The sequence below is a fragment of the Drosophila subpulchrella genome, unplaced genomic scaffold (genome assembly GCF_014743375.2).
Source record: "Drosophila subpulchrella strain 33 F10 #4 breed RU33 unplaced genomic scaffold, RU_Dsub_v1.1 Primary Assembly Seq354, whole genome shotgun sequence".
In the NCBI taxonomy this organism is placed as follows: Eukaryota; Metazoa; Arthropoda; class Insecta; order Diptera; family Drosophilidae; genus Drosophila; species Drosophila subpulchrella.
Window position 1 is genome coordinate 4,825,480 of NW_023665577.1, and position 16,383 is coordinate 4,841,862.

General features: G+C 43.6%; 4 protein-coding genes across 4 annotated transcripts; 2 read left to right on the forward strand and 2 right to left on the reverse strand.

Moving 5' to 3' along the window:
- Positions 1 to 320: 320 nt before the first annotated feature.
- On the forward strand, positions 321 to 2,826 carry LOC119561096 (transmembrane protein 256 homolog). The gene is made up of 3 exons (XM_037874989.1): positions 321 to 560; positions 626 to 934; positions 2,564 to 2,826. Exons 1-3 carry the CDS (start codon positions 468 to 470, stop codon positions 2,705 to 2,707), a joined length of 546 nt encoding a protein of 181 aa, XP_037730917.1. The 5' UTR covers positions 321 to 467; the 3' UTR covers positions 2,708 to 2,826.
- A 192-nt stretch (positions 2,827 to 3,018) lies between these two features.
- On the reverse strand, positions 3,019 to 11,523 carry LOC119561092 (probable multidrug resistance-associated protein lethal(2)03659). Its single transcript, XM_037874985.1, has 10 exons — positions 11,383 to 11,523; positions 10,511 to 10,654; positions 10,367 to 10,452; positions 7,926 to 8,085; positions 7,657 to 7,853; positions 7,414 to 7,595; positions 5,540 to 7,131; positions 4,991 to 5,484; positions 3,731 to 4,926; positions 3,019 to 3,672 (listed from the first exon to the last, which is right to left on the reverse strand). The coding sequence occupies exons 2-10, from the start codon at positions 10,585 to 10,587 to the stop codon at positions 3,634 to 3,636; spliced, it is 4,023 nt and encodes a 1,340-aa protein (XP_037730913.1). The 5' UTR covers positions 10,588 to 10,654; positions 11,383 to 11,523; the 3' UTR covers positions 3,019 to 3,633.
- A 1,003-nt stretch (positions 11,524 to 12,526) lies between these two features.
- LOC119560081 lies at positions 12,527 to 14,335 on the reverse strand. Its single transcript, XM_037873395.1, has 2 exons — positions 14,185 to 14,335; positions 12,527 to 14,123 (listed from the first exon to the last, which is right to left on the reverse strand). Exons 1-2 carry the CDS (start codon positions 14,255 to 14,257, stop codon positions 13,084 to 13,086), a joined length of 1,113 nt encoding a protein of 370 aa, XP_037729323.1. The 5' UTR covers positions 14,258 to 14,335; the 3' UTR covers positions 12,527 to 13,083.
- A 235-nt stretch (positions 14,336 to 14,570) lies between these two features.
- LOC119560879 (short-chain specific acyl-CoA dehydrogenase, mitochondrial) lies at positions 14,571 to 16,295 on the forward strand. The gene is made up of 3 exons (XM_037874556.1): positions 14,571 to 14,729; positions 14,813 to 15,022; positions 15,079 to 16,295. The coding sequence occupies exons 1-3, from the start codon at positions 14,696 to 14,698 to the stop codon at positions 16,050 to 16,052; spliced, it is 1,218 nt and encodes a 405-aa protein (XP_037730484.1). The 5' UTR covers positions 14,571 to 14,695; the 3' UTR covers positions 16,053 to 16,295.
- Positions 16,296 to 16,383: the final 88 nt, after the last annotated feature.

Sequence of the window (16,383 nt, forward strand, 5' to 3'; positions counted from 1 at the left end):
TATTTTGTATATTTTATTTAAGGAAATCTCTTTGGCGAAATTTGGGGAATCTTATAATGATGCTTACGTCATTTACCCCGAATTTCGTCCGAAGAGATTTCTATGACAACCCAAAATTGTAAGACCTTTTTTGCCAACTAAACCCATTACTGTTTTGGGAATCCCCCAATTAGACATGTAAATTCCAGGGGTACCATAAAATACCAGGGCATAAAAACTTATGTTTTGTACATATGTTTTTTTTTAACTTTATTTTCTACCTCTCCACTCAGATACATTACCATTTCGTTTTCCATCAAACTTATATAAATTCTTGTTCGAGTAGCAAGTCAGGTTCCCAGAATCCAATCGATTGAAAACATCGACTAGAGCCGCCAGTCCGGCAACGCCCGGGCATTTTACGTCAAAATTTTTAGTAGACGCAGCTGATTTCCCAGCGCCAAACAAAGTTTGAGCAAAAGTACACAATGTCAGTCGCCGACACCATTGAATACGTGACCCTGGGCAATCCTGTCAGCAAAATGGTGGCATCATCCGCTTCAGCACTGCTCCGCACCCTGGTAACCAATCGAGTTTTCCAGTCAAAGTTCCGGGTGTACTGATTACGCTTCTTTTTCCCACGCAGGGTTTGCGTCCCAAGAAGGTAACAGTGCAGGACACGAATATAAGTTTGGTTCCATCCGCCCAAAGCTACGGACATTCCCATGGATCGCTATACGGTCTGGCCGGCAGCCACTACCACTTCGTGCGGCTGGCCGGGATCGGCGGGGCGTCGGCCATTTTTATGGGAGCCTACTGCAAGTACGTCCTGAAGGACGTGAGCGATCCCAAGGAGCAGGTGGACTCGCAGGCATTCGCCGATGTGGCCAACCGCATCCACTTCCTGCACTCCTTCGCCATGATGGCCATGCCTCTGGCCCACTATCCTGTGATCGTAAGTTTAAAGTAGGGGAAGTGCAAGTAATCTGATATATAAAAAGGGTTCCAAACTTTTTGCTCTTGAGAAGGGCGCATTACCAACCAAACAAGGAAAAATTACCTTTTTATTTTTAGTTATAGATCTTGTTTAGAAAAACTAAAGGATATATGTAGATATTGCTATGTGCCTCTGGCCCACTACCCTGTAATCGTAACTTCAATTCAGGGAAAGTCCGAGATATCTGATATATCTTGGGTCTCGACATTGTTTTCTTTGCAGAGCTTTAATTGCATGTTATAAAAAGCCCATTACCAACCAAACAAGGACAAATATCTTCAGAAGGTCAAAGTATTTCCAACTTTTTAGTTATAGATCTTATTTAGAAAAGTCATGGGACATGTGAATATCTTCCGATTTGGATTTTCTTGTATAATAATAGCTATAAAAGAAAATATTTCAAAAATTCACTTATATTTAAGCTCCAAGATAAAGCACCACTTACCGAGCTTTTGAAATATAAACTTCTGATCATCAGCTTAAACCCAAAAGATCCCAAATAATTAACCACTTTCCCAAATCGATCGTATTTGGTTTATTTGTAAAGCTTTTGTTTCTCGGTTTTGTCGTTTACATAAACTCTGTGTAAAGTTAGATCTCTGAACGGAATTTATAACAACTCGCGTTACTCTCGAATCGAAACTCCAACACTGATACTCGTATAATTGACACTCTGCTTAGCTAGTCTAATGCGCTGATTGACATTACAAAAATTGAGCTATGAATGAATATTGACTTCGGCCAAGCGCTTCCAAGTTACTTCACTTGTACTCCTCTATAATATAGGTATGCATATGTATATTCATGTTGTATATGAAATGTTTCCAAAGCTAAAGCTAAATGTTCAACAACCACTAATTGCAGCTTACAAAGTAATTTTCAATACCACACACGATACTTGTATAATTGGATTAATACGGATAATTCTTAGGTTTGTGATATGAGCAGGTTCATAGCTGATATGGGTTCGGGGTCTTTGGTAGGAATTTGTTAATTTATTTCAATATTACAATTGTATTTAAAAATGTACCAAAAAGGCATAGATTCTCTTGATTTTTTGCTGTTATTCTGTAATTGGGTTTTGTTGTTATCAGCCTTATTTGATAAGTAAAATGTGGAGCTTGCTCGTGCTCCGTTTTGTTCAGGTTAAAGCCAACAACTAAAGCTAACATCAAAATATGCACACAAAACTCTTGCCACGTTTGCTGACTTCTAATCTTAGACAATAAACTATTACTATAGGGCCTGTTCCATTTTTCAATAAACACTTTTTAGATGAAGTTATGAGTTGAACTTTCGGTTAAAGGATTATTTTTATCGGTGCTGATAAATACAAATCTGTTTCCCTCTCTTACATATTTTATGGTTCGATATTTAGTTTGATTCCTGACTGTGGTCAATTAATTCCTATAAATTCATTTTCTTGTCTCAAGATAATTTGGTATAGTTAGTATATCCTAAAATCGATTGGTTACAATAGGGTGTTGATTTCACTTCAGTGTGAATTTCAAAGGTAGTGCAAACTGGAACAGGCCTACATGCATGACTTTGGTTACTCCAAGTAAAGTGATTCTTTTTCTCCCGCAGACTGGGACTTTGATGATTACGGGCACGATGCTATTCAGCGGCTGCATGTACTACCGCGCTCTGACTGGCGAAAAGAAGCTGCAGCCATATGCGACCGTGGGAGGATTCTGCCTGATGGCCGCGTGGCTGACGCTGGTCCTGTAGGATGCGCGGATGGGAGGCTACTTATATATCTATATCTTATATAGCACTTACTGAACAGTTATGTAGTCAGAGAGGCAACTAAAGCTAAGCCAAGTTTAACATACAACATCAGCTAAAAATGAATTTCGTCTCTTTGTTTCTCTAACCGCGACGGGCAGTAATTTACAATAATTATAGTTAGTTTTAAAGTGAACTCTAGGAGGGCCTTGCAGCTAATGGAAGATACTTTTGAGTTAAATGCGTACAATTTCTTAGAGTATATAGCAGTTAGCCAAATGTGTAAATCGCTAAAATGAAATAAACAAAATAAAAACGTTTTAACAAAAGAACCAACCGAGCTGTTACATTTATTGTATACCTGTACAATAATAAATTACTATAAAAAACACACATATATATTAATACTAGGCGTAACATTTCATAGAATTCTCTTTTTGTTTTTCCTCTTTTGGGATTTTTCATTTTTGTTTAAGGTTGTTATTGTCGTTTTACTGGAACACATAATACAAATGCAATGCGACCTTTTGAAGGCCAATGCACAAAGTTCAGCTAAAATTAATTATTGCACAATTTGCATTTCATATCAATCTTTGTTTTTTAGGTATAAAAACATTTACTCTCTACGCTCCACTAACATCAGCTTATTGTCTTGCTGTTTTTTGATTTACCATCAGTTTCATCTAGTTTTATACACCTGACTAACAATTAATTTGATTTGTACACGTATTGTAAAAAAATTCCTCAGCGGCCGCTCAGTGATGGTGTCTGCTGGTGCCGCTGATGCTGTGCTATCCTAATAACTTCTGCTTGGAGGCCTCCGCGAAGAGGAAGGTCTTCTGAATGCCCGCGTTGGCCGCCGGATGATTCGTAATTGGTTCCAGTATCTTAAGTATGTAGTCTTTGAAAGCCTTCGGAACGGCGAAATGTCAAGAATCCTTCTTGAGTCTTAGGTTGTCATCATGGGCCTGGATAGAAAACGATTATAATACTATGATATAATAATAGCCTTATAAGTTAACCCACCTTCTGTGCAACCTTCAGCAGGGCATCGAATGTCGAGTCTCCTGTCTGCTTCACCATGCTGTGGAACACCTTCTTCTCACTGGTGGTGAGTAACTCGAATGGAGAACCAAACTCCACCGCCTTTCCTGCATCCATGACCAGCACCTTGTCCGAATCCATAACCGTGTGCAAACGATGGGCAATTGTGAGCACCGTGCAGTCCTTGAACTTGTTCCTAATCGTCGTCTGGATGAGAGCATCTGTTTGTGGATCCACGTTAGCCGTTGCCTCGTCCATTACCAGAATGCGATTCTCTCGGAGAATGGCCCTGGCCAGGCACACCAGTTGGCGCTGGCCCACGCTGAAGTTGGTACCACCCTCGGATATCTTGCTCTGCAAACCACTGGGCAGATCCGCCACCACATGCTTGAGCTTAACCTCCTCCAGGGATTCCCACAGCTTGGCGTCGCTATACTCATCAAAGGGATCCAGATTGTAGCGCATTGTGCCCGAGAAGAGCACCGGTTCCTGGGGAATAATGGAGATCTTGCTGCGCAGATCGTGCAGTCCCAAATCGTTGGTGTCGCGACTGTCGATCAGGATGGCTCCCTCGTTATAGGACAGCCGGAACAGAGCGTTGATCAGCGAGGATTTGCCGGCACCAGTCCGTCCCACAATGCCCACCTTCTCGCAGCCCTCGATGGCAATGTTCAGGGATCGGAGTACATAGTCGGCTGCCTTGTCGGGGAAGTACTTCAGCGACAGGTCGTCGAACACGATCTTGCCATCCTCTGGCCAATCCTTTGGCGGCTTCTTGTTCGGCTTGGACTCAAAGTCACCCTCCGGCTCCAGATCCTCATACTCTACCACTCGTTCCACCGCCGTCATCGTGTTCTCCAGCTCTGCCGACTGCCGCATTCCCCACTGCACCATACCGGTCATACCCATCGCCTGGGTAATGGCCAGACCCACATCGCCTCCGTTCTCCGGGGAGAACAGGAAGAAGCTCAGTGTGATGACAGCGATGTAGACGACACACACACAGTCCAGCCAGTAGCCAAAGGCTCGACTCGTGGCCAGGAACATGTAGTAACCCGAACTGTGCATATCCTGGTAGTTGTCGAACTCGGCAATCAGTTCCTTCTGCGCTCCAAATGCTCGGATGGTGGCCAGGCCGTTAAGGGAAGCACTCAGGTGGGAGTAAATGGGTGATCGGGCTGGAGGAAGGTAATTAAAGGATTAGATATTGCTAAGAAAATGGTATATGTAATATCCACTTACTGACAGCTTCGAGACGCTTAACATCTCGGGATGTGCTCAGATAGAAGACACGTAGGAAGTAGAAGACTACCACTAGGAAAAACGTGGCCAGGATGTACCAAACGTTGACGATGCACAGGACGACCACGATACCCAGGATGGCGAGGAAGATCTGCATTACGTCCATCATCACGGAGGGCAGAATCTCATCCACCTGACCCAAATCCTTGGAGAAGCGGTTGAGGATGCGACCGGAGGGGTTCGTGTTGAAGAAGTGCATCGCCGCCCGGGTCACACCTTGGAACATGGTGTTGTGCAGCGTCGTGGAGCTGCGCATGGCTAGGTAAAAGAAAAGCATGCTCCGCACCAGCGAGAAGATGATCACGGACACGTTGATGCCGGTGAAGTAGTAGATGTCTATGGGGTCAGTATCGGCATTGATGCGGGTTTCGGGGAAGGCGCGTCTCAGGCGGGCCATAAATGTGTCTCGCTCTGCTTCACCATTCTTGTTCACCCTGGAAAGGCAGTTAATGGTTAAAGAAAGCTACGTTTTAAGGGTCATTAACCTACCAGTAGGACAAGAAGATATCACCACCAGAGCCCAGCACCTGGGCACCAATGCAGAAGAAGGCAAACACGATAAACAGTCCATAGCCATTCGCACCAAAGTACTTCTTGTAGAGCTTCAGGCCGATGCGTCCCTCCACGCGACCCTCCTGCGTCTGCATGGGCGACTCCGCTGCCAGGGACTCGGCGGTGGATTCCATGGAGGAGATGCTGCCATGTCGGTCGCGCAGTTTGCTGTTCTGCCGCGACAGACTCTTCTTCTCCGGCGCATCGCCGGCACCCTCGTCCTTCTTGCTGGGATCCGTCAGCATCTGGGCAAAGTCCAGGCCACTCTTGGCCATGGACTCGTAGGTGCCCATGGCGCTGATCTTACCCTTGTCCATAATCACAATAACGTCGGCCTGTTCCAGGAACTGCAGTTGATGGGTCACCAGCAGTACGATCTCCTCCCGCAGGAATCCGCGCATGCACTGATCAAACAGATGACGTCCAACATGGGTGTCCACGGCACTGAGGGGATCATCCAGCAGATAGATGTTCGCCTTCCGGTAAACAGCCCTGGCCAAACTGATGCGCGCCTTTTGTCCACCGGACAGAGAGGCTCCTCTCTCGCCCACAATCGTCTTGTCCGCATAAGGGAGCAGCTCGAAATCCCGCTCTAGGGCGCACTTCTTCACCACCGTGCGGTAGCGATGCTTGTCCATGGGCAGTCCAAAGAGAATGTTCTGACGCACAGTGCCGGTGAAGAGCCACGGCTCCTGGGAGGCGTACGAGAGGGTACCATTGACCTTAACCGATCCCGAATCCGGATTCAGTTCACCCAGCACAGCCTGAATCAAACTGGATTTGCCGGAACCCACTGGCCCAATGACCGCCACCAGCTGGCGAGGCTTGAACTTCAGCGAAATGTTGTCCAGCGTGTAGTCCGTGCTCTTCTGATCCCACTTGGCCTTCAGTTTGCTGATGTTGATGCTGTGCTCCGCTTCGCTGGTGCGCCGACTGTTGGGCTTCAGGACACCAGTGGTCTGGGCCACAGCGGGATCGGTGATCAGACCCGCCTTGCCCAGCTTCTGCTCGTCCAGATCCTCCGACTTGTCGCGCACCTTCGTCTCCTCGTGCAGCATGAAGGTCTGAATACGGCGGATCGAGACCAGGAGCTCGGCGAACTGTGAGATGCCCATGGGGAAGTAGACGGTCATGGTGTTACGCAGGATGTTGTAGTACGCGGTGATCACGAAGGCCTTCTCGGCAGTTAAGAGTTTTCCCAGCAGCACGAATCCCACCAAGCTCACAAACACCGATATCCTCGTCACGAACATGATGAAACTCTGCAGAGTGCCTCGAATGTAGTTCACATTGCGGATGGCGTTCATCTCCTTGGTGCGCACATAGTTAATCATCTTGCTGAAGGGGATCTCCCAGGCATACATCTTGATCACCTGGATGCCCGAGATGATCTCGTTCATCATGCGCACCCGTTCATCCGTTCGCAGAGCCGTTTTCAATCGCAGCACCGAAGTCTTCTTGCCCAGATAAGCTTGCAGGGGAATGAACAGCAACATCACGGCCACACCAAAGAAGGCGGAGATCCCAATCTGTGGAAAGTATAGGTATTATTATAGTATCACTTGTCTAAACCGAGATTTCAGTAATCTATATGAAGTCTTAATCTTAATTGTGTCCGCCCACCTTCACGTTTGGAACTCCAAAAGATTTATATATGAAGTGCCTTTTTGGACCTACCCCAATTATATTTTAAGATAAGGGTATTTAAAACCTTAGTTCAGTTTTAAGCCACATTGATATTGTTCAAAACAACTAGATTTACATGGGTGTATAACCATTATATTGAGTAGTTAATATCTGTGATTACTTACCTCCCTGTACATAAGATAAGTGATAATGCCAATCTCCACGGGACCCAGCCATAAATAATTCATGTGAATGACGGAAAGATCCAGCCGGCCCACATCGTTCGAGATGAGATTGACCACCTGACCAGTTGTGGTATCGCCCAGCGCCACTCGACTCAAGCGCAGCGCCTTCCGATATATCATGCCTGCGGGGCGATCATTACTCATGTGTCACAACAAAGGGCAGAAACCCCAGCACCAACTTACTTGTCATGGCTATTCTGGCCTTCATACCGACGTGGAACATGCCCAGCATGTAGGGATGCATGAAGAGCACGTTGCAGGCGCTCGTCAAGATCACGCCCAGGGCGTAGAGATATGCCTTCGTCTGGTTGTCGCTCTCCAGGTTGCTCGCGTCCGCATAGTAGGCCACCAGACCGCCCAGGAACAGCGGTTGGGTAACTCTGAAATAAGGCAGGGTTTAGGGTTATAAATCAGCCAGATGCCGGGTGGTGGGCGTTGCCCAGGCAGCTTACCGGAAACCGATCTCCAAGATGAAGAGTACCAGGCCTAGACCGGCCAGGCGCCATCCAAACACGCTCATCGAGGCCTTCAGCAGACTGGGGGTCTTCTTCTTTTTGCGCTTCTTCTCAACCTCCTTCTCCCACGCCTCGCTCAGCTTGCTGCCCAGGCGATCTGGAGAAAAGACAGATTGAGATATCAACCAGGTGCACCCAGGCCATGTCCAGATAATAAATTCTCCCTGACGGAACAACAAGGCACGTTGGCATGTAATTGGCAGATTATACTGCAGTGTTTAAATATGCTACCAAAATAAACTCCCGAGAATTGAGTCGTTTTCTGCTGTTGCACTATACTACCTATGTATACTATATTTGTGCCTATAAATTATCCCACCTACATATATTGTGCATCGCCAATGCCAAAAGCTTCTTAGTGAAAGTAATTTCACAATGTATATTTTACTATAAAAAGTTCTTTAAACAAAGAAAACAAAATAGATGTAGAAATATATTTTGTTTATATTTTTACGAATAATATATACATTTATTACTTTATTGTTTGTATTTGCACCTAGGAGTACACACTCTGAGCTTTGAGCTTATCATCATTTAAATTGACTATGTTATGGCAGTTATCATTGTATAAACCCTTCAAATTGTCAAGTTGTGAAATTATGAAAGATAATATACAGATTTGTATAACCGTTCAGTCATGAAAGTCGTAAAATTAATGTTATCTCTTTAGTGATAGAGATCTGTCCTCGATAGACATGTTTTCATCACAGCTTTGGGAATAACATCATATTTCATCATATTTAATATGTGAACTATGCTATTTATTTGGCAAATTCAAAATGAAGAATTTCCACATACAAATAACGAATCAATATAACGTTAACCAAAAAAGGATTATTAATAGGAATGTCATGTCCGGAAATAAACGATTGTTATTTAAGCTAACTACTGTATCTGAGGGTTATAATGGGAGGTAATGCTATCATTCCTATTGTTGCCGTGGGTAATAAATCCAGTAAATAGTCATGTCTTGTGCTTTGGTTTAACTGTGAATTATGGCTGGCAACAAAAGCAAATCCCGGCCAGCTGCATTACCTCCTATCGATCTTATCGACCAGGAGATTCCCCAGCCCACTACCCTCCAAATGCGGGTTCTGATTCCGGCACTTCCACAAGGCTTGTATCAGCCTTAGATTGCAATCCGATTAGGAACTGGCAACAAAAGCCTGAGCTTGACATTTGATATTGTTTGCATCTCTACATATTTGCCCAGATATGTGCCATTATATTGTTAGCATTGCATAAGCCCCATAGCACGATCCACTCAATGCAGTATCTCTAGGGGCCCATTTATTATAAGTAAGTAAATAAGCCTGAGTACCTAATTGCGTATACAATATCGGGGGTGTTCGAAAGTGTTATCAAATATTTTGGGCAGTAAATTCAATTAATTGTGGCCAGCGGACGTTGTCAAAGATATCGAGTTTGTCACTTTTCGGGGCACTTCCAAAGTTTTTGAATGAGGAAATCAAAGGTCTAAAAGTGCCAGATTGGATACCACTATCTATGGCGATCGTATAATTCAATGAGAGTGAGTGATGGTGCAGAATGTTCGTATCCAAGGGCTATCTTATCGTCCGGATTAGACTCGGCTACAGTTCCGCTAAATGATCTCAATGAAATAGTTGTATATGGTGCAAATAGCAATAACCCAGACATGATTTGCAGCGAAATCTAATCGCAACTTCCGCTTTCAGAGAAGAACCCTTCAATGTTCTCTGATCCTTCGAACTCACGGAATAACCGAAAGGCTTTACAATCACAAAAAGTGGGCGCATGCTAAGCCCTATCTAATCGTAATCGTCGGGTGCCTTGAAGTGCCGGGGAGACACTTCATTTGGGGAGTGTTTGAATGCGAGAGATACTGCGCTACATATGAGGTTTAGTCGGTTATATAAATTATAGTTGGGACAGCAAGGAAGCGGTCAAGATACGTCGGGTATCAGGGATTTCTTCAGGAACCACTCAAAAACTGGGCAAAGGGCAATGAAATCGAAACTCGAATGATCATTGCACTCACGGATGAAGAGGGAAAGGTATCAGGTGCTTTTACTAGGTGACTAATAAATGGGATACAGTCACATAATAAAACCCAATCATCATCTATTGGAATCTATTGCCACATGACGTCACGTATGGCATAATCTTCGATACGTGCTGATAAGAAATTCTTCTCTCTTTCAAAACTCCTTGAGGGTAAATCAGCTTATCAGACTTTCTTTGCGATTTCCATATAATAATTAAATTAATTGATTATAGACTATACCGCAGATAGAGCCATAAATAATCTTGGGCTTAGTCCGAGACTATTAGTTATGACACGTCTTTTTGGGTGCTTTCGCACCAGAGAACTTTGATAAAGTCCAAACAAAACTTACCTGATTTGTGCTCCTGTAAGGCCCGGTATAAATCATTTTCGTCGAGGGTCTTTTTGCGCCCCTTAAAGAATGTGGGCATGGCAAAGCTGAGAAGAAAGTTACGAATTAGATGCGATTTCATAGAATTTAGAATTGGAAACTTACCAGAACATCAAGGATGAGAAGATGTTCGACGTCTCGCGCGGATTCTCCGGCAGTTCATCGGCTTTCATTGACTGCATTTTGGTCGTTTTCTAATTCTATCGATTTCCTAACATTGGTCGGGGTGTATCTCCTGTACAGGTGCCGCTGTAAATAGATTACAATACCATAAAATAAATATATGGCTGGAAAGTGGTCTAATACGTTCCTATCCCAATCAGTTCCCACTTAAAATGTCGAATCTAAAGATTGTGAACGCATGATGATTTCGCTTTTTTTCGTTTTTTTGTTGTATCAGTTTATTTTTTTAACGGTTTGTTTGGCCCGCGATAAAAGTGATGTGGTAAACATAACATGGCCTATATATTTTGTTTAAAATCGTATGGATGCGAACAAATTTTTTTTGAATTTATATACTTGTTCTTTTCTTTAATAAATCTTAAAAACATTCTTTAAAAGATTAACCCTTACTAAAGAGTTTATTAATCTGAAAATATTTTACATTTTATATTATATGTATATTTATATATTAAATACATATACATTATATATTATTGAAACTTTGAATTCTATATTTTATTTAAAAATGATGATAAAATTTGTCCAAGGCCTTAGAACATCCAAATTTTGTGATCATCCATTCAATTTAATTTGTATCCTCTATTTCTTCACTGTTTCAGCTTCTGTTTAACAATTGTTTTATTGTAAACAGGACTTTTACTTAGCGTTTGAATGAGTGTTTTAGGTTTTTTATTAGCTTAGATCACTTTTCATTTCGTTTTCGTTAAAAGTTCCCGTAATTGATATAGTAATAACTTGGTTTCCACGCGCGGCACAGTTAACTAATGGGGAAATCCTTCAGGGCGAAGACTCACGGTACTTTTCCACCTGGCGGATCCGGCGGCAGCTTCTCGTTAACACTTTGTGGCGCTCGTCGTGAATGAACGGCTCTTTTATAGGGGCTTGAATGAACCGCAACCCACGCACACCAGTGCACGAGCTATTATCAAAAGATCGCCTCGCCGGAGAGCGAGAGAGTTGGGCTGGAGATAAGAACGATGCCCGCACTGCACCCACACAGCGACAGGCTGAGATCGGGAGAGCGGTGCTTGCTCTCCCCACTCTCTCTAGGCTCCTGCTGCTCTTATCACTCTTCTTTTTTGTTTATATTTGCCCAGGGAGCACTTGCATTTTGTTTTTACCTCTCTTTCGCGGGCGCAGCAGCGGCGGATGCGGATAACGGTGTGCAGGGAAAAACGAAAGGCTCCAAAAGTGGGGTCAAATCAATAGGACAACAAACGGGACTCCTGCGGCGGTGCTCTTCCTCTTCTCGGTGCTCCTGGATGTGAATGTGCCCCACAGGACACGCGGAAATAATGGTGCGTTTTTCTATTTGCTGTGTGCTGAATTTACAAAGTTGTGCAGTGAAAAACATAAAAAACGTTAAACAAGTTCCAGTGCGTGCGCGTCGAATCTGCGCAGAGATGAAAAGCGGGCTGTCAAAACCAGAACGGAAAACTGGCAGATACACAGTCGCTCACGAAAGTATTCGTACCACAGCACACGTTTGTGCATGTACATTTTCGTGATAAATAAAACTTTTTATAAAACCTTTCCTCAAATAAAAAATTTCTTTAGCTTTTAACTTCTCCTATGCTCGCATTTGTTCTTATTTTAATTGCAATTATTATTTAAATAATTTTCTTTATAATTATCTATTTATGATAACACGATTGTGCATGTACATTTTCGTGATAAGTAAATATTTTGTATAAAACCTTTCCTAAAATAAAACAAATTTCTTTACTTTACTTCTTCTCTTATGCTCACATTTATTCTCCTTTTGATTATAACTGTTATTTTTATAATTATCTATTTATGATAACACGTTTGTGCATGTACACTTTCGTGATAAATCAAAAAACAATTATTAACTTTGTAACTTATTTTATGATCCCATTTATTCATCCTTAAGAAAAACTAATAATGCAGTTCTGATAGCTACTGTAATTATCTTTTAATAATTATTAAGGGTTGTTCATCAAATCGAAAATGTTTTCAAATTCTTAGGAAACTGTTAAAAATTAAAAAAAAAATTACAAAAATGTAAAAAGTAGTTTAGGACCTGTAAGTAAATAAATATTGGATATTTAAAAACTACAATTTCCTGTATTTTCTAGTTGTTTTCGCAGATAATAAACAAATGACGAGTCTACAAAACTTTAATAAACGGTTACCAACACTACACATCACACTTCCTTCTCCCACGGATAGTTTGAAAAAAAATGATTGACGTTTCAAACAAGGTTTATATTAAAAGTTCATAACACTTTAACAAATTGATTTGGCATTGAATGGCCAGAGAACGTCTTGACTTTAAGAATAGAGTCAATAAGTTAGATACACATGCATGTACAATGTACCCTGTACATATAAAGATTATATCATATATTCATTGTCATTGTAAGGATTTACAAGTCGGTTAGGCAATTTGTGGCCTTAGAAGATGATGACTTCAAGAATATTTGCTTATCAAAAAAGTTATTTATTAAAAACTTGGACACTGCCGAATCTTCTTATTGTTCGAGCGCTATAAAGTAACAGATATCCTCTGGTTGCTCTTCGGTGGGCAGGTAGACGATTTCCTCGTAAACATTTTCTTCTGCAGGTGCATACTCTACTACTTCAAACCCGTGTTCTGTTTGGATCAGCTCCTCGATCTCCACCAGCGATCCAGTCTCCGCCAGTCCATCTTGCCCCTCCAGGGCATCAATCTCTACCATTACATCTTCCCCTGGCAGGGCATTTACCTCCTCCAGGTCGTGAATAGTATCCCCTTCATCAAACTCCACCACAACATTATCCTCCTCTCCGCCTTCGAGTTCATCCAGGTCATTTGCCGACTCCAAGTTATCATCCCGCTCCTGCATTCTGGACAGGTGCCTCGTCGACTGCAGGTGGCGAACGAAGGCGAATCGCCGGGCTGTTCTGTACTCACAGGCCGCGCACTCGAAGGTGGAACTGCCTTGCTTGAAGGGTTGATAGTCGTCTTCGGTTACCTCCACCATCTGCTTTTCCTCCTGGGGAATATACTCTATGTACTCGCTCGGCTCCAGCAGCCTCTGTATATCATTGTGCTCCTGCGAACTTGAGTGGGTTTCTAGGCAGGATTTTGGCTTGGTGCTGTAGTCACTGGGCATGCAAGTGAACAGTATATTGTCGGTGTGTTGTGATGTTTCAGAATCCGAGGCCACTGGCTCCTCCTCCACTCTTCTTCTACGCTTCGTGTGAATTTCCTCCCTGTCTGCCTCGTCCATCAGCTTTTCGCACTCCTCCATCTCCCTCATGATGTGGCGCTTCGACTCCTTGTGCCGCACATAGCAGAATCGCTTGGCCGTCGTGTAGTCGCAGACCTTGCAGGAGAACAGGGAGCGATCCACGTCGGATTCGGAGTCCGATCGGTACTCCTCGTGCTCGTGTTTCTGGGAGCGCCTGTGGCGCTTCAAGTCCCTCCTCCTGTCCGTGGAGTAAGTGCATCCGCTCAGTTTGCACACCAGCCGTTTAAGTTTCACCGGCTCATTGTCCTGTTTCATAGACTGTATTTCGATGTTGAAACCTGAAAATGGGGAATGTTTGGGTCTTTAGTAAAGCGGCTTTTGTGTTTCACTGGTACTTACATTCTTCATCCTCGTAGATAAATTCGAGAGCCTCTATCTTGAGGGTTTCCGTACCCTCGAATGTCTGCGACATCTTTGGATTTTTGTTTTAAATAACGTTTTGTTTTAAAATAACAAAACAAATCAACAATTGTTAATGCATGTTACCAACATGTTCAAGCTCGAAAATGCGCAAAAGTAGGACCGCATATAACAATAATAAAAGTAACTTTTTTTTCTTAAAATTATTTGATTTTTAACTAAAATAGGTGAAATACAACCTTAAAGTATTGAACTTTGTCTTAATATTTCGTTAAAGTTCGCATACAAGAAATAATTAAGTTTAAATATTAATATAATAGTCACCCTGTAAAAACCACTTGTTACATACAGACAAGCCGGTGCTTGCCTCTGGTCACACTAATCGTTTTTAATTTTTTTAACCAACTCGAACTTATTTTTAAACTAAATTTTATCCGTGTTTTATGCAATATTCATTTTATATTTTATTAGTAAATATTTCCACACGACCATGCAGTCCGTACTGACCCGCTCTGTGAACATTGGTAAGACAAAGCAGTTTGTGGACTTTGAGCCCAGCCGACAATCGTTTCCTATAAGTAAGATCCGTAAACCGATATTATTTCAGCCCGCAGATCATTGAATGTCCGGCAAATTGCCTCGTTGTCTGCCCTCTCGGAGACCCACCAGATGCTCCAAAAGTCCTGCCGGGATTTTGCCAACTGTGAGCTAAGTGGAAATGCAGCCAAGTTCGATCGGGAGCACCTGTATCCGGAAAAACAGATCCGCCAGATGGGCGAACTGGGCGTGATGGCGGTGGCGATTCCCGAGGAGTTGGGTAAGAGATAACCCACCTGGTATCCACCTAGATAATCCCCTACTGCTGCCCTAAAGGTGGCACCGGTCTGGATTATGTGGCCTATGCCATTGCCATGGAGGAAATCTCTCGGGGATGTGCCTCTGCCGGCGTCATCATGTCGGTGAACAACTCTCTCTATCTGGGACCTCTTCTCTCCTTCGGTAACGATGCCCAGAAGGCTAACTACATCACTCCCTTTACCACCGGTGAGCGAGTGGGCTGCTTTGCCCTTTCCGAACCTGGAAATGGATCCGATGCCGGAGCTGCGTCCACGATAGCCACCGACAAGGGGGATCACTTTGTGTTGAATGGCACCAAGGCGTGGATCACCAATGCCTTCGAGGCGGAGGCAGCCATCGTATTCGCCACCACCAACAAGCAGCTGAAGCACAAGGGCATCTCCGCCTTCATTGTGCCGAAGGGTACCAAAGGATTCTCGCTGGGCAAGAAGGAGGACAAGCTAGGCATCCGGGGATCCTCGACTTGCCAGCTGATATTCGAGGACTGTGCGGTGCCCAAGGAAAACATGCTGGGCGAGCCGGGTTCCGGTTTCAAAATTGCCATGCAGACGTTGGACGCCGGACGCATAGGAATCGCTGGCCAGGCGCTGGGCATTGGCCAGGCAGCCTTGGAACTGGCCGTGGACTACGCCCAGAAGCGACAGGCCTTTGGCAAACCCATCGCCAAGCTGCAGTCCATTCAGCAGAAGATCGCGGACATGTCGCTGGCCATGGAATCGGCACGTCTGCTCACCTGGCGCGCCGCCTGGCTGAAGGACAGCAAGCAGCCCTACACCAAGGAGGCTGCCATGGCCAAGCTGGCTGCCTCGGAGGCGGCCACCATGTGCTCCCATCAGTGCATCCAGATTCTGGGAGGAATGGGCTATGTGACCGACATGGCAGCCGAGCGTCATTACAGGGACGCCCGCATCACCGAGATCTACGAGGGCACCTCCGAGATCCAACGGCTGGTCATCGCAGGCTCCATACTCAAAGAATATGCTAGTTAAGATCAATGTTTTTACCTAAGTTAAGCAAAATGTTTGTTCGTAGAAATCCTCATGTAAACAATTGTAAACCGACTCCAGTTATAATACACCAAAATCGCAAATGTTCCCTACATCTATAGATGCCCATTCTGACACAACTGAACAATAGACCAGAATTTTATATATACCTCTTATTTTAATAAGTCAATTTGAAGAATTTTTTATGATTAAAAGGGCTAAAGAGCTTTAAATTGTTCTTTTTAATATTTCAAAAAGGTTTAAAAATATGAAAGATTGTATATAATTAAATTTACCAAACTAACTTCACCCAAATAAAGAAGTGTTTCACAAA

Excerpts from the sequence above, each read along its gene's own strand:
- LOC119560879 (XM_037874556.1), top strand. The coding sequence starts at position 14,696 with ATGCAGTCCGTACTGACCCGCTCTGTGAACATTG. Across the intron at positions 14,730-14,812 it reads GACCCGCTCTGTGAACATTG|CCCGCAGATCATTGAATGTC; the intron begins GTAAGACAAAGC and ends ATATTATTTCAG. Across the intron at positions 15,023-15,078 it reads GGCGATTCCCGAGGAGTTGG|GTGGCACCGGTCTGGATTAT; the intron begins GTAAGAGATAAC and ends GCTGCCCTAAAG.
- LOC119561096 (XM_037874989.1), top strand. The coding sequence starts at position 468 with ATGTCAGTCGCCGACACCATTGAATACGTGACCCTGGGCAATCCTGTC. Across the intron at positions 561-625 it reads CAGCACTGCTCCGCACCCTG|GGTTTGCGTCCCAAGAAGGT; the intron begins GTAACCAATCGA and ends TTTCCCACGCAG. Across the intron at positions 935-2,563 it reads TGGCCCACTATCCTGTGATC|ACTGGGACTTTGATGATTAC; the intron begins GTAAGTTTAAAG and ends TTTCTCCCGCAG.
- LOC119560081 (XM_037873395.1), bottom strand. The coding sequence starts at position 14,257 with ATGTCGCAGACATTCGAGGGTACGGAAACCCTCAAGATAGAGGCTCTC. Across the intron at positions 14,124-14,184 it reads TATCTACGAGGATGAAGAAT|GTTTCAACATCGAAATACAG; the intron begins GTAAGTACCAGT and ends CCCCATTTTCAG.
- LOC119561092 (XM_037874985.1), bottom strand. The coding sequence starts at position 10,587 with ATGCAGTCAATGAAAGCCGATGAACTGCCGGAGAATCCGCGCGAGACG. Across the intron at positions 7,132-7,413 it reads CTTATCTTATGTACAGGGAG|ATTGGGATCTCCGCCTTCTT; the intron begins GTAAGTAATCAC and ends TACTTTCCACAG. Across the intron at positions 3,673-3,730 it reads TGCTGAAGGTTGCACAGAAG|GCCCATGATGACAACCTAAG; the intron begins GTGGGTTAACTT and ends TTTTCTATCCAG.